The following is a 23,335-nucleotide window of genomic DNA, read 5'->3' on the forward strand; positions in this document are numbered from 1 at the left end:
AAAAAAAGGTAACATTAAATATTTTCATTTGTAGACGTTTGTGTTTATATGGTAAAATATTGTCTATGATGTTTGTATATTTTTGTATTTTATATTTCTGTTTATTCTTATCAGGGCATCAACAGTGCACAAATTTGAATTAGTACGAATCCTCATTGTGACAGTAGTATAAATTGTGCTTTAATTTTGAAGGCAAATTTTCCTACCGGAAATCACTCTTCTCAACTTTCCCGGAAACTTGACGCAAGTTCTGCAGATACCCGGTTAGCTAGCTGCCCGTATTGCTAGAGTCCGTTTTGTTTTGGTTGTGCTACAGTGTGTCAGACTCGTCTGACCGAAGTTTCGGGTTCAAATCCGGTTCAAGCACGACACATTGAGCCGTTTGTATAAATTTGACTGCGGGTTTCAGAAAAGAAAGCGGCTTCGGCAGGTTGATTCTGTTTCGCTAACCCTTTGACATGTATTTTATCTGCAGAAGCACAATTTTAAAAGACGTAAAGCAGCGCATCGGATCATGAAACTGCCATGAAAGACTCAGGAGAACATTTGGAGCTTCGTTCGGGCGCTCCTGGACACTTCCAGACACCTGGAGTAGAAGAAAGGAAATCAAAGAGAGATTTTTGTAATTCCTGACTTTGTCGCTACCCAGTTGGTGGATGATCAGGAGGTGTGGACGACATGGCCTGTCTACAGCAGCCAGATCTGTCTTATGCGTGGGAGAGGTATATGGACTGTCGACTGCAAGGAGCAGATCTCCAGGTAAGGTGCTGCTGGCAGAGGGCAGAAGTACATGTGCAGGCTCAGTATTTGGATCTATCTCTAGGTGCTGGTGATGCTTATTTATCCAAAACTACAAGCAGTGGTTCTGAAAAGGCCTTAATATGCATCATAATGTATGCATTGAATGGGGATGAATACAGATCTATCATATCTTCTTAGTATTGATGGATACAAACTATTTGTTTTAATTGTGTGTGATGTGCAAAATCTGTCCACCAGGATAGCACTGTTATTGTTTCCAAATAAATAACTGTATAATTAAAAGTTACATGGTTTAATTACATAGTTTTCATTGCATCAGCAGCAGATTGTGGATACTGATGCTGCTTAGATTGTTTGGCAGAGTTTTATTAATCAAACTGAAAACCACTATTTAAAGTTCTTCTGCTAGCCTGAGGATCCTTTTGCAAAAGGCTCAAAAATGACTTTTGTTCATAATTACACAATATCCAATAGTTTAATAAAGGTTACCACACTTTATTTTGGACTAGCTTTAATCCTCTTGAACTATGGAGGTCCACAGATGCAACTTTGCTTATTTGTTGTTAATTTTTTTTTAATGCTGGGTTACAACATAAACATGGGCAGACTGCAGTGAGTCAGTGCAGAGGTAGCAGCAGGTGTAAACCACAGATTTTCCATTGCTCTGTCAGTGTATGAGAGGACTGAGTGGCAGAGATTTGGAAATCTCTGACGGACCTCTGCAACTCTTTTCATCCCCCTCCTTGTGTCAGAGAACCCACTGCAGCCAGATCACGAGATTTAGATTAGGATCAGACTGCAAGACCTGAGAATGTTCTCTCTCTCTCTCTCTCTCTCTCTCTCTCTCTCTCTCTCTCTCTCTCTCTCACACACACACACACACACACCTACACACGCGCGCACACACACGCGTTTGGGTGAACTGGTTTAGCCATCTGGTTTATTCATTACTTTCAATTTATTATGTGTGTTTTTGTCCTCTAAAAGCTATCATTTTGTAAAGCTAATAAATGCTGAGAAGGCATGAGCAGTGTTTTTCTTTTTTGGAAATAACAAACTTTCACTCTAGATGTCATGAACTAAGCAGGCGCTGCCTTTCTATTAATGGTAACTTCTTCTGTCACTTTAGTTACAATGGTTCCCTCGGGATGAGTGTGTTTGCTCCTCCACCTGTCAGCTTCACAACGATTAAAGCGTTGTTTGTTTGTGTGTATGAGATGCAAGGAGATGGTTTAGTGAGCACAGCTGTCCTCTCTAGTTTACTGATATGATAGCATTCCCTCCTGACTGAACCTGATGAGGGACACACAGTGATAGCTTACAGCACTCACATGGCTACTGTTGCACTACTTGCAAATGATGTTGTTCACAAGAACATACAGGCTGTTAGTGCCTCCTCCCAAAGTGATGCTTTCTATTCATGACAGGCAACATAGTGGTAAAACAAAGTGATCATGGGAATTGTCCAGCAGCAGCAAGACTCAGCCCTACTTTCCTGTATGCGAGCATTTGATCACACTTTACTTTGAAGTTTGGAGGGCAAACATACACCTTCTCCTGCAACAGTTGATGAGAAAGCATGTGAGAAAAGAAGTTGTTAAAACAGCAGGGCTGCAACGTCTTCCTACTCCTCTCCCATCCTTATCTTTGTACTTCCTGCTTTCCATCTTCCTCTTTGTCAGAATTAAGCTCACACTAGCTTTTGCTGTTGCTTATTTACATCACAGCGCCTAAGGGCATTATTAGTGGGTGGCTAACATTGACCTCCGTGTTACCTTGTTTGCTTCCTTTTTTGACGTCAATGTCAGCAATGTCTTTTCTGAGGAAACAGAAAGGACTTGAAACTAAGATTGCTTGATTTCCTTGAGCGTTTTTGGAGTCCAAAGAAAATACAATGCAACTATAAATTGAGCAGTTGATCCTTTGGAAACCACATGTGACAAACTCAATTATTTCTAACTACAGATAATTTATTGACTTGTTAGCATTTGTCTTAGGTAATGGTACAGAAAGAAGGAAAAGTTAAGACAAAAAGAATGAGACAATAACTAATTACATTTACACGAAGATGTATGGGAGATGGACCATCCAACTTGTTATTAGTGGGTTTAAAAGCCTGCATCTCTGATGGTATGGTATTGTATTAGTGCATATGGTGTGGGCAGTGATATGGAGCATCTTTGAAGGCTCCATCAATGCTGAAAAGTACAGAAAGGTTTTAGAGCAACATCTGTTCCTATCCAACCCTTGCATATTTCAGCAAGACCATGCTAAACCACATCCTGCATCCATCACCACAGCATGGCTTGAAGGGAGAAGAGTCTGGGTGCTGAACTGGTCATCATGTAGTCCAGTCTGTTACCAATAGAAAACATTTGGTAAATCAATAAAAAAAAAAACAACTTAGTAATGAAGGCCCAGGACTGTTAAGTAGCTAGAATCCTGCATCAGAAAGGAATAGGAGAACATTCCTGTCTTAAAACTCCAGAAACTGTCAGTATGAACTTGAGCAAGTCACCTTGACTACGTCTACATACCTAAATGCATTACCACATGACTGGCTGATAAGCTGTTTGTGTTTACAAGCAATTGTACTTAATAAAGTGACCAGTGTATCTGTAATATAGCTTCAGTAAACCAGATATACAGACATTAAACCCCTATTTTTATTGTTAAAAACATCTGTCTTTAGGAGCCAAGTCTGCAGTATTTGTATGCTCTGCTGTAAGAGCTGTTTTCCTTGGGCACTCTTGCATTGAAGTATCTGTAAGGACTGTTTCCATCCTCTTCATTCTATCTGTATCTTAATGAGCAGAGTCAATTTAGTAGAATGGTTTCTTGGGTAGGAGCCAAGCATGAGACCCAGCTCTGTTGCTTGTACATTGTTTAGTTTCATTATGAGATAACAGGATGTTTCAAAACACCAGACTGAGATGTCTGAAGCACTTCGCTTTTTCTGTCTTTTGATACCTGTGAGCTGCAGCGAAATGATCTTTCCTAGCTCCACCTGACTCCTATGTCACTTTCAGTCAGCCTAACTCCGTTACAGACTTGGATTCATTAACTCTACTTGCATTTCAGTTTTCACTAAAAAAGAAATGACAGGTGTTATCTTCTACTCTGATTGAGCTCATCTTGTATCATTCTGTGGGTACTCTTAACATTGGTAAGTTTTATATATATATATATATATAAAGTTAATCATCTTGATGAGTTGTCATGTAAACTATCATTTGCTCCACAGTGTAGATTAAAGTCTGTCAGCAGGCTCTTGTGTGTAAAGGCGATTAATTGTAGTGATTTTCTGAAAAGGAAATCCCTGGTCACACATTCCACCCACATCACTTGTCATTACCTTTCCACGCTCTGTTCTCTGCTTCACATTCTTGTTGCAGTGAAGCCCTGATTTGATGTCCTTAAACTTGTCAAGTAAATATGGCAGTACAGGTTGACCTTAGGGAAATTGAAGTAGTGCACGTTTGCAGGAATTTGTTAATCAACATATCATAGCGTGTGGTTTCTCTCCTATCAAACTTCCTCTGTAAGATGTTGTCTTGTTAACCAGTGCAAATTGGCACATTAGAAACAGTCAAACACCCCCACCTCCTCGCACACAATGGTGATCTGGAAGGAAAGCCGAGGTCTAGAGCGAATGCTCGAATTTTACTGTTACATATTGTTGCAGCACAGTGGAGTTTTTGGAATGTAAGTGGATGTAAATAACTGGTTATACATTACAAATAATGCAACCATTATTTCATATTATTATCAAATTTTATTTTACATTTCTGTTGATAGACAACCACAATTTTACATACTGGAACTTTTTACTCAGTTATAACGAGGCATGATTTCCTTTGAATTGATATGGAGCCACAAAGTGAAATAGAGAAATTGTCTTAATTTCTTTTTCGTATTTCGTTGTAAGGGTGGATTATACGGATGTATATTTCAAAATCTGTTTACAAAGTATTAGGAAAAGGGTACCTGTTCAGAGCTCTCAACTTCAGTAGAACAAACAAACAAACAAAAATAATAATAAAACCAAGCAGCACCTGGGTTTCAAGCTGTTGCTTGTTTCATTCTCTGCTCCTATGTGGCAGTGCAAAGTGAAAACAGGTAACAGATCTTTAGCAGGACATGGTGGGCATAAAGCATGTTCTACTGTTTGTCTTTGTAGCAGGTGAAAATACTTACATGTCCTTGTTTTGCTCTTGTTTTTGCTGTATATTAGATAAATAATTTCTTAACTAATCTTTGCTTATGAAAAATGCCAAAAAGTTCAGACTCAAGCTGGAAATAAGTTTTAATGCTTTTAATCTCATGTGATGGGAAGGTTTGCAGCAAAAGCTGCTCTTTCATAACAAGAACTAACCTGCTGTGTCTAAATCACACAAACCTCTAATTTATATATATTTCAGTCCAGAGAAAGTGTAGCAGAAATTAATAACTTGATTACTTGGATCCATATATAATTGGAATATGCATAGTTTTTTTTTATTCATACATATTTATTATAGTCTTTCTTACCAAAACTTTTTCAAATTACAGATAATGCCTGAGGTGTAGACTCAACTTTAATCAAAGGACATTCACATTGTAATCGGATGAAAGCATTTGGGATTACAATTCTTTAATATGAAAAATCCACTTTTCCACAGGACCATGAGTAGATGAATGTCTTTGGGGCAGATGTGGGTTTCTTCTGTTACTTACAAGGTCAGACGTTGATAAGTGTTGAAATTTTTGTTGACGCGTTAGGTCTGATTGAGTTAAAGTTAAGAAGTGGAAAAGTAACAAGGTCATTTTTGGAGATGCCCATTGCCTGTAAACAATTTCCAATAAACATTTTTTAGATTGATTTGACATATTTATCTAATTTAATTTGAGCCCCATAAAAAGAGAAGAGTTTATCATTTAAATTGTGTCAGTGTCCATTTATTTATAGAATCAATATACATGAAAAAGATGTAATTTGCTTTCACTTATTTTAGTAAATTCATAATGACTAAGCTTTTAGGAAAATTCAAGTATAAAGTGGCAGATATGGATGTTGTTCAGACACGCAAACACCCTGATGTCTTGTGATGGTCACACTACTTTAAAATGGGCTGTTGATCATTGATCATGTTGCTTTAGTTATTTCTAGTATGTCCTGACATTGTTTGTCAAAGTTGAAGTTGCTTTTAGGGCTTCTTTCACATCTGCATTTATTGTTCCGCCTGTAGTTTCAGCCCCACTCCTACGTCCTCTGAGCTCCAGGGCTGTTCCACTCGATTGAATGAATGAATGAATAATTCATCTCTCCTGTTCTCGGTTGACTCAGACCTCTGGTGTTGCTCTGCCTCAGCTTTTTCCACCCAGTAGCCGGTTATTAAGTCAGACATCTCCTTTAAAAAAAAAAAAAAAAAAAACATAGTCCCAGACAACTGCAAAAGAGTTAGACCACAGCAGGGTGTTTTGTTTGTAAATTCAACCAACAACTTGCATATCTTTTCTCTGTAATGAAAACATTGCAGTGGAGGGTAGCACATTTTCATTTCCCTGTCACTGGCTATGCTCTAATGAGTAAACTGCTGGAGCTGTCACTGGCAAAAAATAATCATGCTTCCTGGTTTGGCTTTTTTACATTCGGGCCTTGATAGGAGTAAAAAAATAATAATAAATAACCCAAAAACAGGTTGTTATTTATGGTGCTGTTTGAAGCGACTTAGCTGTCTGACTCATAGTTTGTTAGGAAATGTGGAACGTTAGGGGCTCCTCATGATGCTCATCACCCAAATGTTAAATTAGATCAGTAGGGATCTTAAACTAGGAAAAAAAAATACACATTACATAACCAAGGCCCCACGTTTCCTCTTAGAAGGACAAGATCACTGCATTTTCACTGCCTCTGCCAAGTTGTAGTCTAACCAATTATCCAAAGAGAGCTTGAGAGGAAAGTATGCACCAGCATGGGTGACTCAGCTATGAGACTCCCATGACTAGGTCTCCCATGATCACCACACTGGATGGAGACAGAGGGCATGGCCACAGTATCTGAGAAGTTACCAAAACCTAGGATGTATGTTTGCAAATATATACTCACAAGTAGGGCTGGGCAATATGAACCAAATCTTATATCTCAATATATATCAGGATATACAATATATATCTCAATATATATTTTTTTTGACAAGTAACCAAAGAGACAGTTCTAATTTACAGCCTTTAGTGCCAAATATACTTTTATTAAGGATCAGCAGCACATGTGCATTAAAACAGCTGACTGAAATTACAGTACCTTTATATTAAATTAAATGCTCCTAAAACAAAATAAATTTAAAATATTTTTCAATGACCATAACAAAATACAGATGTGCAAAATGCAAAAGAAAAGATGCTTTTAACTCAAAACAAGCTATCTCGATATAAACAATATTCCCTCCTTCTATATTGCGTCTGATAAAGTCTCGATGTATTTGAAAATCTCGATATATTGCTTAGCCCTACTCACAAGCATAGTAGAATAAGCAGATGTTACTTCAGTCAGTCCTGAGAACAGTTTATGTTCTACTTCTTGTAATCTACCTTGTGTGGTGTCATTCTTAAACTTAGAGTTTATCAAGGAAAATGAAAAGAAAAGTTGACATCAGTAGGGTATAAAGCAGCCAAGAAATATTGGCCCAAATTACAGTAATAGAAATCTGTAGCAGTACGTCTCACCACCATGTAGATGCATGAGAAATGAACAGTAAGTTCATCACTGCAGAGGAAAGGTCAAATTTTCTCTCTTGTTTGCAGAAAAATGTTCAGTGAGCTTTTGTCAACTGCTGACTTCCATCCTGAGCTGTTTTTATCAGTATTGGCAGTCTCTCCATTATCAAATCACGCTGGCTGGTTGGTGCTCAGTGTATTGTAATATTGGATTAGAGCCTCGTAGGAAAAAAACAAACCCAGTGCTGGGAAATTAGTGTTATCTTGAACCATTCAGTTTCCCTCTCCCATTTGAGAAATACAACCACAACACTGGTACACAGATAACACAAGGACAAACCGAGCCATTTTAGATTCTCATTTTAGGAGATTAATTTAATAGACTGACAGTGCAGCTCCAGCCTTGCTTCAGAAATTATTTATTCAGCTAATAACAGTTTCTGCAGCCCTGGAGCTTTGATCTTCTACCAGTCACTGTTTATCTCTGCTCTCATCTGTTGCTGCATTTATTTCTTTCACCTTTATGTTCTAGCTTTCATGTTTTTCTCCGCTCCTCTCCTGTCTCTCTCATGATCCATTCGCTTCTTTTTCTCCCCCCTTTCCCGTCTCCTGCATATGACGTTGTCCAGCCCCCTGATGTGCTGTGACCCACACCCACCTAGCAATCCCATCACTGATTGCGTTGGCTTCTTGTCTCATCTGTTGAAGTGTCACCCTCTCTGCCCCTCCTTGACCCTGGTGAGTGTGGTCAACTCTGCACCTTCACCGACTGGAATTTTAAGATTATTAGACAGGATTAGTTTAATCTTTTTTTAATGCTATCCATGTGGTAACAGAGTAAGTCATTTTAAAACAACAGCTTGCTTTTGCGCTTGTGACACAGGAAGGAAGTTGACTCAACAGAGTGGGTAGCAAGAACTGAGGTTTAACAAACTGTAGGGCACCTGAATAACTTACATAATAATGTTACATTCAAAGTATAAACAGTTTTTAATTGGGTTGAACCTCCTTTTTTTTTTTTAAAGCTTTTTAAGCAGCAGCAACCTTCCTCAAAGATTTCTTGTGACAACTCTTAAATCATTTGTAGAAAATGGTTCTTGCCCAGGAAATCTTTATATCTGGGACATTTTGATTAAACAGGCCCTCGTAAGGTCGTTCCACAGTATTAAGACAGGTTAAGGTAAGGAGTTTACTGAACCATTTCAAATATATATTTTATCTTTGTGCTCAGTCACCCTTTTTTTTAACTTGTTCATGTCATAGTTGTGATGCATCACCCAGTATGTCCAAAACTGGCTCAAGGACTGCTGCCTTGACGTTTTATTGTAAAATCCATTATCTCAATGCATGCAACTGCATGGCGTTCAGGCCCTGAGCTAGCAAAGCAGACACCCTCTGTACCATGCTGCAAAGAAAAGTTTTGTCTTTCTTTAAACTTGTTTGTTTTTCTTGCTTCTAATTTTAATTTTATTTTGTAGGAAAGAGATTTCCTAGGTACAAAAAAGGATTAATATTATTATTATTTTTTTAAAAACAAATTGGTCGAGAATTCCAAAGTTTTGTTTTATTTGCATTGCATGTTGTTTTTTTCTAATTTGGATTACACTACTAAGATCAGATACAATTTATACACGTACAGTACTAGTAAAAAAGATTGGACACACCTCCCTAGTGTGTTCTTTATGTCATAATAAAGCATATAACAGAAGAAAAGACAAAAAGGTGAACATTTGAATTGATAAAAGAGAAATGTTTAAGCTCTTTGATGGGTTTTATTGTATGTTTTGATCAGTGCTTGTGCATGTTAAGAAATACAGGTAAAAAAAAATGTTGACAACACTATCAGGTTTTCAGATAGTGTTCAAGTTTCTTTTTAAACATTGTTTAGGATTTAAAATATTGCTTTAAAATGAGCCTTTTGTGTTTATGGGTTAGTAAACATCAAACTGTGACCCAGATGCTAAACAGTGTGATCTGATAAGATACATTTAATCTCAATTGTATTCTTTACAAACCTGTTCTGGGCTGTTGGAGAAGAAGACATTAAAAAAAATTGTTTCCACAACTTTACTGACCAAATTCAGTTGAGTTGAAGGCTATCAGCGTGTAGCAGCCATTTTTTTTCCTTTCAGTGGTTGCTTTTAATGATGCAGTCATCTCAGTAGCTCCATTTTATGCCATCTGTAAACCGTGGGATGGTGAAGGTGGATTTTTCAGTCCAAATTATCGACTGGTGGGAGAACTGTTGTCTTCACTGAGTAAGAAAACCATGGATCCAGACCAAATTTATCACTGAACTAATAGTTGATGGTGACTTCCTCTGGTAGCTCCAGTGGAAATTACTAAGAATGTGTAAATCACAACCATGTTCAACGAACATGGGAACTACACAGAAAAGCTTTGTGGTTTCAAATATGTTTGAAAATCACAAAATTAAGTGGCTTTCTTTTAGAAGAACACGGCTAATACTGAAATAATTTATCCCCAACTAATTTTCTTAAGCTTTCACCAGGTCAGAGACACATTATCCCTGCAAACATGGACAGAAAAAACCTGATAATAGCATGTGGACACAATAATATTATCCTGTTCCGATTTAGATGGTTACATAACACATTTTTTTGTTTTGACTGCTCTTTTTCATGTAAATCCTACTGTTAATTTATTTTTATCTTCCACTTTTTAAGTGTTGTGTCAGTTCCATTATAATTTACATTGATAGGTACAGTGCTGTGTCTGTTCTTTGGCTTTGTGACCCAGACACTCAGAACAACCACATCAGTCAGGGACCAGTGTTGAATCCGTTCAGTGGTGTCAGGTTTGTAGAGGCGTAAAGGTAGCTCCTGTGTGGGGTGAGGGACAGCAGCACGCTGGCTTAGTGGCTCAGTCTGTCAGGAAGGTATTAGCACACTACCCTGGAACTAGTAATGTGGTTATGTGAGACCAGGTGGCTCGTCTCACTATTAAAAAAATCCCAGCTGAGTTGTCAGCTCTGGTAGGAAATTCCTGCTCGGACAAGGCTCATTTTATCTTCATATGATCTTTCTTTCCTGCAGGATTCTCCAGTATTCTTCTTTAATTTCTGATTGAGTTTATTGTTTTGGGAGCTTGAAAAGAAGAAATGAGGTACACAATATACGCAATATATTACTCCTGAAAAATCAATACTGGTGCAAAAGTCTGATGTACTAACACATTATTAATTTATTGACTATACCATACCAGAGCAGTGATAAAAACCCCAAATCATCCACAGTCGTGTTACAATAGATGGTCATGAGAAAAGGAAATGTTTTTGTGCGGCACATTCTCCATTTCAGTTCCTTTTCATTTCAACACAAGTAATCACATTTCCACTCTTGTTTCTCGTTTGTCTATCTCTTATCAGGTCAGCCTTCAGAGTCTGGAAAATTTTCTCTGTCTCTTCCACTATGTGCAACACCACCCCAATCAAAGCACCAAAGATGCACTGAAATTCTGGTAAGCTTTCATCATTTTAACATTTTACATGTACAATAACGGAGATCTTGTCTCTGTATGGCTAAAGCCTTTGTATGTAATAAAATCCATTACAGCAACCTTACGGGCTGTAACTTTAAAATGAAAGTGATATAGCAACCGTTTAATGACAAGTCCATAATTGACAAGAAATATTAAACAATTTGTCAGAATAAGTGTTGGTAGTAGACTGAATGCAAACAGTGTATTTGAAACTAAAAATAGCTGAGACATGGACTATTTGCAAGCACATTTACCTCAGGATTTCTTTGGTTGCTTTCTTTTAGTCTCAACCAAGGACTGCATAAGTGACAGATTTACAGTACATGAATCTGCTGCTGACTAGACATCCTGCACAAGTTGCCACTCTGTCATGGGGCTAAAGAGAAGAAAAGCCATGCAAGCTCACACTCAGAGCTACAATCATTTTGTAATCACCCACTAGCCTTGCTTGCTTCTGGGTTGTTGGAGATAGCTGGAGTACCTTGGAAAAAAAAACATGCAGAGATCAACTATTACACTGCTGTGCTCTGGGAATTTGTGGGTCATTAGGACACCAGAGCACCTCTTGATTGTATTCTTGTGAGTTTAAACAACATACAGAAACAATTAAATAGATGCATTGGGATTATTATAATTTCTCACTGGAATTAGTAAAGTATTTTTAATTTAATTTAGTTTAAATTTACTTTTCATTTAACTCATTTAGTTATGTGTTCCTTTAGAAGATTGAGTGGGTTTTTGTTTGAAATACCTAAAATAATTTCCGTTTCTTATTTCCAAAGCTACAGCAGGTTTATGTTCCTCTGTGAGGTCGACCACTGAATGGCTAACTGCTGCAGGTGCTAATTCTAAAGCTTATTTTGCCATCAGTCTGAGGACACTATCAAAAACTAACTTCTGTAACTTCCACTTAAACCAAATAAGTAAAGCATCCGTGATGAATAACACACTCTTGTGTGTGCACACTCTTGTATTGTTTGCTGTGGAACCAGATATATTGATGCGGTGGATAATCCTTGTTTGTTTCCATGACATCATCATAGCTCCTGACTCTCCATTGACTATGCATTTTACACAGGAATCCACACCCTGGCATTGTGGCTTTTACTCTTAGATCAGTGGAGCAATGTTAATTTACTGATCTGTGTTTGGCTGTTATCTAATGCTTTAAGGCCACGGAGAGTAACAGAGCTGAATGAAGCCACTGTTGAAGTAACTCGACTGCAGTTAGGAGTCTCACACTTTACTCGCTTGAGGGGGAAACCCAAAAATTGAGATGTGCAGCTGAGCAATGTGTTTTGCATGGGAACCATTATCTTTGTTTACTAAGTCTCTAATCAGTGTCTTGTGGTAGTGATCAAAGGATTGAGTGGCCAAAGCTGGTGAAGCAATCAGAAAGAATAATTGTTTTAATAGGTGGACGGAAGGGACTGTATACTAAGAAAAAAATAATTTTGTTTTTTTTATTTCATTCTCCTCACCTTGATTAGACTATTTTTCTCAACAAACAGGCTAAATTCAATATCTCAGCTTTACGTTTTGAAGGCATTGCGTCACATTTGATAACATTTTACCTAATCAGTTTCTGCTATTCTCAAACTGATAAAGTCTGGGTCTTAGTCACTGCAAATGTATTTGTAGAAAAACTTTAGATACTAAAAAAATATGTGTGTCCTAGTTTGAGTTGGAATCTGGTCATGCTTGCTGACTGGAGTATGTGTGAGTTTCGCATGTTTGAGGGTGGCTTGTGATATCAATAACCTCCATTCAGTGGGTCGACATGTGTTACACAAACTTAAGCTGAATTATTATGGTGACTGCAAATATTAAAGAGGTTACGCTGTGTAACTAAACATTTGGTTACAGCATTTTTTTTCTTTCTTCCAACCACCCAGTCAATAGTACAAATATTGAGCGCTGTACAGTACACATATCTTGAAGTTTGGGTTGATGTGAAGGTTTTTTCCAGAAATTGAATCAAAGAGTAAATTTAACAAAGTTGGGCTTCTTTTTTAGGAATAAATATTCTTTCAGTCTTAAATGAATCTGTCATTTAGTGAGGCATCTCTTACCTGCAGTCTTCATTTACTGTGTGTTTTTTTTTTTTTTACATAGTCTCATTGCTTTTATTAAATTCTTGCAGTTGTTTTTTTTTTAATGTTATTTTTCTCCTTCTGAATTTGTAAAATATTGTTTTACTTAGTGTGCACTTGTGTTTTGGATACATATAATTATATGATTTTTCTGATACGAGCATCAGTTGCAAACTGCACATTATAAATGAATTAATGTTAAAATTAATACCATGTATGTTACATTGCAGACATTTAACTATCATATCAATCTGAATATCTTCCACACATGAGTTTGCAGTAAATATTTGAAATGACCATTTATTTTTGTCGGATTAGCCACTGAGTCTATCCTGCTACTCTTGGAGAACATTCTTTTTTGAGCATAACCAGCTGAAGTAGGTGCACCCCATACTTGCAGCCCCCTATTTCGTCTCCTGCTTTTATCACATTTACTTGCATAATCATGCAGAATGACGAGGACACACTTCTTGTCTGTTTCCCATACTTCTAACATGTCATCAGTGGCCTTCTTTACATGCTGCACCGCATTAGATCCATGAAACCGTTGGGCTTTTGATCAAATGAGGGATCAGCCCAGTGGGCAGTGAGGCTAAACAGTGGCATCAGGAAATATCAGAACTCCAAATGTCTTTAATAAAGCCAATAGTGGTCACATCAGATGATATACCTCATAATTCTGTGTCTGGTGTATGGTGTCCAGTGGGTAAGGCGTACCTCAGCTTTTAAGAAGACCCATATTTTCAGCCGCTGCTGTTGAGTGGTTATACATAGAGATGAATTCAGTCACCCTCTCTGTAATCCTTTCTGCCTTATTGCTGCCCTGCGGAAAGGTATCTTTTCACAAGTTTCCTCAATTAGGGGTTGCTCTGGCAGAGCTTTAGTGCAGGTTAACTGAGTGAACTAGGAATCTTTAGTCAATCATGTAAACTTGTCTAATCAAACTGCTGGTACTAAACGAAGCCCTGGTACTACTGCTGCTCAAATAGTAGATTACAAGTGCGCGTTGGACCGCTCTCAATTTTCACTTAAAGCTATTTTCCCCACAGCAGACATGTTAGCTAGTCACACCACAGGATTTTAAGTCATTACTAACAGATGTTGGAGCTGAGGTGTTCTTAGTGACTCCCAAGTTGATCAGTCAGTTATTGCCTTGTTTGAATCCTGGATCAGATACTCAAGATTAAACTGGGATGTTTGAAGTTACGAAATGAACTGGGTACATTTTAGAGTGGTTTATTTGTGTTGCATTAAACTGTAGATAGTATTTTTCTTCTAATCTTGTTCATTTTCTCCTTATTGCACTGTATCGTTAATTTTTATTTCATTTTAATGAATAATTTTTACAGTGCCTGTTCATTTATGTGGTCAACCCTTTGTGTGACTGGAAAGGTTGTGTCCTTCTGGTGTGGAGGTGGGATCCAGGCCTCGGTGTTGTGGAAATGTTTTCAAGAGAGTACATTTTTAGTAATATTTATTTATTTAAGAAATCTTGTTGACTCAGTTAGAGCTAATATTAGAGTGTTATTTAAAAGTAAATTATTATTAATATAAAAATTAAAAATAACCATTTTTAAATATTTCTCAACATATTTTATGGAATTATTATATTTTTGGAAGTCTTGATAGGAAAACAAGAGGAATTAGAAATAATAGAGGAATAGAATTAAATTAGATCAATATGGGTTTGCAATTCAAGACCTCACAAAATCAATTTGTAGAGATGAAGGCACCAAAATGTTCTTTAAAAACGTCCCGTCTTGCTCTCTTTTCCAGTTATCCCTCATAGAGTTTTTTTTTTTGCCTTAAAGGAAACTCCCAGTTGTTGTAGAATACAAAGGCACTGACTGTGAATGACTGTTACTGGCAGAGGTCTTCCACAGGGCACTGGGTGCTTGTCTGTATTCCCAAGACCAGTCCCCTCGCCATGTGACAGCACATGCTTTCATGTGATACGCTGATCTGCTGCGAATCTGGAAAGCTTCCATTTGAAATTCCAATTTAATGGAATTTGTGCTGCGGAACAGAGGATTCAGTCAGTAGTCATGTGAGGAAGTATGCAGATCCAGCTAGCAGAACTGAAGTCAAGTTTGGAGCAAACACAAGATGTCTGGAAGGAAACGGTTTGGCCCAATAACATTTGGTAAAATGAGAAGGATTATGTGTATGTGCGTTATAGAGACTAATGTCAGGAATTTGACTTGTTTCAGATTTGATTCATTCAGCTCTCCTCTGCATATCATTACATTGGGTGTAGGTGTGAATTGGAGAAGTTTAATGAATGTAAATATTCATTTTGAGTTATTTGGTATCTGATGCTGGCTCAACTCTAAAGTCGCGCCTCAGTTGACCGAATAGGGATCACTCTGAAATGTGATAGAGTTGTCAGGTGTGTGTCTTGCACTGGGATGTAGAGCCTGTGTAGAGGAACACATGGTTGCTGCAGACATGATCATATAGCAACTTGGCGCCTTTTTGAAAAGCATGCTCAGTTGGATATGTGCATTTTTATCATTTTATATTTAAGACATGACTCCAGATTTCAATGTTTGACAGTAAGAAGCAGACTTGGAACAGTATATTATTTCAATGTTAAGATGTACTTTTAGTTATTAATGTATACCTTTCTAGGCGTTTTCTTTGGCTGTTAGTCTTTGATCTCACTGCATTAACTAGACACTAACAGGATAACTAATGTGATCAAGCCTCTGTTCTGTCACATTAGTTCAATTAAAGATGAAATCTTTGGCAAAATTTAGGAATTCTAATCATCAAATTAAAGTTGCACAGTTTTTCATTTTTGTTTTCAATATTTAATCAAAACATCTTTCAGCTACAAAAAAAAAGAAAAATCCAACCTACCATCTAATGCTGATAAGTAGACATACAGTATGTGGATCATTTGATAGTGTCATACCCCTCTGACATTATTATGTCTTCTGTTACAGCTCAGACATGAGTGGGGCCAGTAACACACTGGCGAGAGAGTTTCTGACCGATGTTCATCAACTATGCAGTGCGGTGGCCCAGCGAGCAGAGGCACGGGAGGAAGATGAAGAGGAGAGTCATATGGTGGCTCTGGGAGAGTACCTGGTCCGGGGACGAGGCTTCCTGTTGCTCAGCACCCTGGACTCAATCATTGACCAGGTAAGGAAAAACTAAAAATATCTCATATCATCTCCTCCAGACAAATCAGTTTGTTTTATTTTAGTTATAAGAAAAGAAACAGAGTAGAAGGCAACTGTTATCACACGTTGTCAGATCTTAAAATACCGAGATCAGCTGTGATCTCAGCTCATACTTGGATAAAAAAGAATCTCTGCTGCATGACACTCGAACAGTCCGAGTTGTAGTCGGACAGAAAAATGCAAATCCCACAGATTTGCACTCATTTTAAGTTTTACATACCAATGCAACTAAATATGCTCCTAGTCACATAAAATTTAAGAGTACCGCTTTTAGTTTCGGATTCAGCTTCATGTCCTAATACTTATAATTCTTAATTTATAATGTTTTTCATGCAGCTGTGCAGCACAGGCATGACAAATTCAAATATCTGCATATATGCCTGTATAACTTTTGGCTCAACTGATCTTTAATCATCAAAAGGAACTTGCACCAGGGATGCCATGTAAGAAAAATGCATGATTAGAAACAAACACAACACAAGCATCGCTGGTAAGATGAAAGGGGTATTTAATCATGAAAGAGTAGGAAAACCAATATAAAACCACAAGTTAGGCTCTGATTAAATGCTGTATCATTTTATGAAGAAACTATTTGTTTTGTCATTAGAACAAAATTTATATTTTAAAGACAAATTTTTTATTGGAGTAATGGTATGTTAAAAGCTCTTCTTAATGGTCTGATAGAAACACCATGCAAGAGGGGATTATATATTTCCATAACTGTCAGGTTAAATGGTACTGAGTTCCTTCCAAATTCTTTCCTTACACCTGTAAAGCTTTCAGATCTAAAGAAAAAAAATTCCTCTGAAGTGATCATCTGTTATTAAAGTATCTGAGTGCAGAAAACTCAACTCTGTTCTGTTCATGCTGAATCAAAGATAATGAGCAAATTCGTTCAGAACAGCTTGCCAACATTCTTATGTAATTTTCTGACCAGTATTTGCATTTATGTATTTGAATAATGAAATACAGTAATAATGTAAATGCTACCTTCAAATTCGATCATACAGATTGTACATCAGAGGCCAAAAAACCCAGAAAATGCTTCTATTAGGGAGTGAACAATGCAGCTTTAACATCGCTGTTAACACACTTCCTATTGGTGCTCGGTGTATGGAATGATCAGAGCACCAATAAAAAATTAACAACAAACAATTTAATAATATAAATGAGCAGACTTAAACAGAAATAAATAAATGTAGAAACAAATAAAAGAATTAACTAATGTATTTTAGGTTAATTGGTCGCTCTAAATTGTCCCCAGGAGTGAATGTGGGTGTGAATTTTTGTTTGTCCTACTACTGTCCAGGGTGTACCCTGCCTCAGCTTCCCTGCAACCCTGAATTGGAATTAGCAGGTATAGAAAATTAATGAATGAATAATGTATATATTACAATTATATTTTAATTTATTTCTGTATATTTTTATTTAGATTTTTACATATCTTTATTAGTTCTGATAATTTCATGTATTTATTTTTATGCCTGCTTATTTCCTTTTTTCTGCCTTCGTTTTTTATGTTTCTCAATTCATTTTGATTTTTCTTTTTCTTTTTTTGGTGTTACACCTCGGGTGTAACACCAAATCTTGTGAGCCATCAGATTTTGTGACCCCAAAAGAAGTCAGTTGTAAACGGTGTCTAACTCAAATAATATACTTTTTACTTTGTAGAAGTGACATATGTGAAGGATCACAAACTATTTAGAAAATAATAATCTTCTCAAATTAGGAAGTACATCACAGACTAAAGTGCATAAACAAGCTAAATGCCAGCAGACTGCAGCATGCTGCAGCATATCAAAGTCACTGAGGTACACTGAGATAACATAAGAAAAGCGTAATGATGATAAGTATGACCACAAAGGTTGTCTTGTAATCTAATGTAAATACTAGTTTAGAAGATAAATAGAGGAATGTTATCCTGTTATTTTCTTGAAAACCATCATCTTCCAAAGTGTTACTTTATTTAGTGTTGCTAAATGAAATATTTGTATGTTAATTTCATTGTCATGAGGATGGAGACACAGTAGGTTCCAGTTTTTCTTTTTCTTTGTAAATCGAAGCATTAGGCACAGAATTTTGATACGTTCATGTTCAAACTGTTGTAAACTTTGGTTGCATGCGTCAACTGTGTCTGGATTGAATCAAGCCTTTAATGACAATTAGAAACACATTATAAAGAACTTGTGGAAGAGTTAGTTTATTATTTTAGGGCTAGTGTTTTAATCTAGCTGAAAATCTAGAGTTGTACCTGCTTCATTGGGTTGATAGATCCTTCCACCAGGGTTGATTCTAATAGATCAGGTGTTCTGTGTCTGTGAGAGCTAAATGGGTTGTTGGTGAATGTTAATTGTTCTTTCTGCTCATATGGAAACCTATATAGAAAAATCTATTACTGAAACAAATCTTAGTGGTATTCTTTGAATTCTGCATGATCAGAACAGCATAGTTGTTTTGAGCTGCCTGCATTACCTTCTTATCCTCTACAAATGTTTTAGGTTGATCAATTTTTAATTAACACATAAGGGAGGAATGCTCTGGATACACATGAGACCACAAAGGTCTCGGAAGTAAGTCTGTCATGCAGCTGCTACATTGTTTCCTGTCACACTCAAGCTGAACTAACTGATTAAAATATGCACATAGATAAATAATCTGCAGCTCATAAAGTGTTAAAAAAACCAAATACAATTCAAATTTCATAGAAGAGAAAATTATGAGAACTCAGCTGTTTAAAGACGGTCTTTTGTAGATAAAAGTGGGAGTGTCTTGGTGTGACGTCAGTGTATTTAAAGTGACAAGGGGAGGCTTTCTAGGTAACCCAGTGTGTTTTGTTGCACTTTCAGGAGCTTACTTGTCGGGAAGAGCTGCTCACTTTGCTGCTGTCTTTGCTCCCATTGGTCTGGAAGATTCCTGTGCAGGAAGAAAAAGCTCCAGGTTAGTACCCACAGCCACTGCTTTATTACATGCTCTTTAAAATATTAATGTTTTAACGTCATTTAGAACATGTGCCTCACTCTGCTCATGTGACCACTTCTGATTCTCTTTATATGCAAAAAAAATTAAATTTGTTTACTTCATTTTATGTGCATAAAATCTGTATGTGTCGTGCAACTAGTAATAACATTTATGGTTTTGTTTTCTTGTTTTATCTTTATGTAATTATTTCCAACTTATTATCACACAATGTTTCAGCAATCAGTTCGGTGGGTTCTTGTGAAGGCATTGGAATGCATACAGATTTGACTATAGATTGTTGCTGCTATGTGCTCGTCAAGTGACATATTTACTAATGATACTTCTTTGACACTGCAGTGCACTGATTTTGTGAGAGAATAATCAATTTAAACCACTTATTATGATTGATCTGTGTGTAACAGGCAAACACAGAGGAGAGGATTGGCAGCTTCAGAAGCCTGTGACCCAACTATGACACCGGCATTTAGTACAGTGCTGCTGATCTTCTCTTACATGGACCCGAGACATTTTTCCTTTTATTAATTTTTGCTTACTGAGTGTGCTAACAAACAAGCTTTGACTGCGGAGCGACATGTTCCTCATTATGTACTAAAAAGAATGACTCTCGAATGTAACGTAAAAAGTCTCGGTCAGGCTTAACATCAAGTCTCAAAATTAAAAAAAATGGTGCAACCAGGTGTTTATGTAATATGTCAGGTCAAAATCTGCATTTATATGTCTATTAAATGTGCTTGATATTTCTGTGTGTTGACAGATTTCACCCTGCCGTCCTTACTGGAGGTGTTCCTTAGCCGGGAGGTGAAGGCCGTCCCTCTCAGAACTGGACAGAAGGCTGCAACAGAAGATCAGAACTCTGGAAAAAGGTCTCGTGTTGGCAGCGGCACTTTAAAGTCACGGAGGTTGCGCAGAACAGCGCAGAGATACTCAGTAAAAGATGCTCGCAAGTCCCAGGTTTCTACCTCAGATTCAGAAGCTAACTCTGAAGACAGAGCTGTTCCAGGCTCAGGTGGTGCAAGGAGCCGAAGAGCTCATGGCTCAACCATCCAAGTAAGCTGTCAGCATCATCGCTCGGAGGCCTCGCAGTTAACATCCACTGCCACCAACACCACAGAAACCATGAGTGCACCGTACCCCCATCCCAGAGCTCCTGGGTCCCAGAAGGTTGACAACGAAACCCTAACAGATCCAGCTGCAATATCAATCTTCAACCGCATGGAGAACTCGCCCTTCGATCTCTGCCATGTGTTGCTGTCCCTTCTGGAGAAGGTGTGTAAGTTTGACATGAGCATTAACCACAACCCTGGTCTGGCTGTCAGTGTGGTGCCGACTCTAACAGAGATCCTAACTGAGTTTGGAGATTGCTGTGGTCCAGGTGGAGGTGTTGGAACAGGGGCAGAGGAACTTGCTGGAGGGTGGACTGAGGAACCAATAGCTCTGGTTCAGAGGATGCTGCTACGCACCATCTTGCACCTCATGTCTGTGGATGTGAGTCAGAACGACAGACTTCCAGACAGCCTGAGACGTAGTCTGACAGACTTGTTAAGAGCCACTCTCAAAATCCGGAGCTGCTTGGACAGACAGAGTAATCCTTTTGCTCCACGTCCCAAAAAGACTTTGCAAGAGGTTCAGGAAGATTTCTCATTCTCCCGTTATCGTCACAGAGCATTACTGCTTCCTGAGCTATTAGAGGGAGTGTTACAAGTACTTCTGGATTGCCTACAGGCTTCCACACCCAACCCCTTCTTCTTTAGCCAGGCCCTGGAGCTCATCCATGAATTTGTCCAGCACCGTGGACTTGAGCTCTTTGAGGCCACTGTGCTGCGACTGGAGGGACTTGGCAGGGCCAGGGATTCCGAAATAGGGGGGGAGGCTTCGGAGCGGTTAAGAGGTCTCATTGCAGGGGTCTTCAAGATCATCAGTGCTGTAAAGAAAGCAAAGTCAGAGCAGCTGCATCAGTCAGTATGTGCCCGTCGCCGCCACCGTCGATGTGAATATTCCCACTTCCTTCATCACCACAGGGACCTGTCAGGTTTGCCCGTCTCTGCTTTCAAGCAGGCGGCTCGACGCAACCCGTTTGAAGAGGATGGTGAAGATGTGGAAGGAACTGAGGGAGGTACAGTGCGCTACCCCGAGCGCTGCTGCTGCCTAGCAGCCTGTGCCCACCAATGTCTGCGGCTCTTGCAGCGCCTGTCTCCCAGTGGGCCTGCTGTGTTGCAGGTATTGGCTGGGGTTCAGGCTGTTGGTATCTGCTGTTGTATGGATCCCCGCTCAGTTGTAGGACCCTTGCTACATGCTTTCCAGGCTCCAGGTCTGCGCAGTTACCAGTCTCATGTACTTGGTGTGTTGGGCAGACTGATATTAGATCAGCTTGGTGGGGGTCAGCCCTCAGAGAAAGCCAAGTTAGCCTCGTGTAACATCTGCACTCTGGATAGCAGCCAGCTACCAGGCCTGGAGGAGACACTACAGCAAGGAGAACCTTCAACTCTTTCTACTAGTTTATGTTATCGTTCCCAGGGTATACTGCCAAGTGGAGGGGGAGCTGAGGACATGCTATGGAAGTGGGACTCTCTGGAGGCCTATCAAGAGCTAGTATTTGGTGAGGACTGGCAGCTGAGCCAGCAGATAGCTGGCCATGTGTGCCACCTGACACTACGGGGCAATGCTATTGTGCAGTGCAAGCTCTACACACACATCTTCAACCCTGTTCTGCAGAGAGGGGTAGAGCTGGCCCACCATGCCCAGCAGCTGGGGGTTTCTACTGTCTGCACCCAGGTCTGCAGCTATCACACGCAGTGCCTACCAGTGGAGGTTCTACTCATCTACCTACAAACATTACCGGCGCTTCTCAAATCAAGGTGAGCTGTTATACACTTGCATGCCTTTTTTCAGTAGGTGCTTTATTTCCTTGTCTTTTTAATCTTTGCTTTTCAAGGGTTTACCTAAACATTGTGATTCCCAACAATTTTGTGGTCTGTGCATTTTAATAGTCAAGTAATGCAAAATGGATAATGATGCTTTTATATAGTCACCAAAGCATAATCAACCACCTCGGAGTAAGATACCCAATCTACCTGGATATTGTTTGTCATTAGATCTGTCCCTCTAGGGCATCACTAATTAAGACTAATGAATAATTTATCGTAGCTTCATGAACTGACTAAGAGATGGCAGATTATTGACTCTTTATGTAACAGTGTCACACGTATGGTGGTCAGGCAGAAAAAGCATGTGTTTGTCCATACGCATTAATCGAGTATTAGCAAAAGCAAATGAAATTATACTGTTTTAATGTTTTTATTTTGTGCTGTCTACTAAATATAGACTCCAGTGTATGCAACATGATGCCAAAACATGCATTTGAGTGTGAATGTGTTAGTCTTTATGACCTATCAAGACTGTATTCATCTCCTGCTCAGTGCATGCTTGGATATTTTAAATACCCAGGTTACAATAAACATGATCAGCTGATTTAGAAAAATAGATGCTTATCTGCTTTTCCTGCAGTGGGTTGATTCAGTGTTTACCTGCTGTCAGCAGGTCTGACGACATTCAGATAAGTTATATCTGTGATCTCTTTCAACAGACAATTTTAAGCCTATATGATTTTGTGAAGCAAAGATTATTGACAAGATATACAACTTGAATAACTTTTTGTCTGATTATCAAATCATTAATTGTTAAAGTGTATAAAAATAGAGATATAAAAATTACTTTTTTACATTATTAATTAGGAAAAGCAGTGAACTGATCAGCTTAGACTTGCAGTTGTTCAATATGCAATTGAAGTTATGTGAAACCAAACACTCATGTTTTAAAAACTTCCCCAAGTAAAAAAAACAAAGATTTTCTGGTTTCAGAAAAGCATAAAATATCAGATTCTAAATCATTTAAAAATGTCATCTGTTTCATGAATACATTATGAGTGGAAATCTGTAAATGATACAGGATAAAAGGCAGCAAATGTATGATGCAACTGACGAAACGAGACTTTGTAGCTATGAAAGTGGAGCGTCTTTTTTTGTCTTGAATAACAAATCTAGTCTAAACTGTGTGTCACATTTAATTGCATAATGTAGATGCAATCCTTTGGAGTTATCTAAGCTATCTAAAGGATGC

General features: G+C 38.3%; 1 protein-coding gene across 3 annotated transcripts in view; it reads left to right on the plus strand.

Annotated features, from left to right (window-relative positions):
- Positions 1-372: 372 nt before the first annotated feature.
- The window catches only part of lyst (lysosomal trafficking regulator), a 56,248-nt gene continuing 33,285 nt past the window's right edge, over positions 373-23,335 (plus strand). For all 3 annotated transcript variants that reach the window (XM_042010364.1, XM_042010366.1, XM_042010365.1), the window contains exons 1-5: positions 373-759; positions 10,847-10,938; positions 16,001-16,199; positions 19,087-19,177; positions 19,974-22,074. In XM_042010364.1, the coding sequence (XP_041866298.1) occupies positions 679-759; positions 10,847-10,938; positions 16,001-16,199; positions 19,087-19,177; positions 19,974-22,074 (2,564 nt within the window). In that variant the 5' untranslated portion in view covers positions 373-678. The remainder of the gene's footprint in view (positions 760-10,846; positions 10,939-16,000; positions 16,200-19,086; positions 19,178-19,973; positions 22,075-23,335) is intronic.

The sequence above is a fragment of the Melanotaenia boesemani genome, chromosome 16 (genome assembly GCF_017639745.1).
Source record: "Melanotaenia boesemani isolate fMelBoe1 chromosome 16, fMelBoe1.pri, whole genome shotgun sequence".
In the NCBI taxonomy this organism is placed as follows: Eukaryota; Metazoa; Chordata; class Actinopteri; order Atheriniformes; family Melanotaeniidae; genus Melanotaenia; species Melanotaenia boesemani.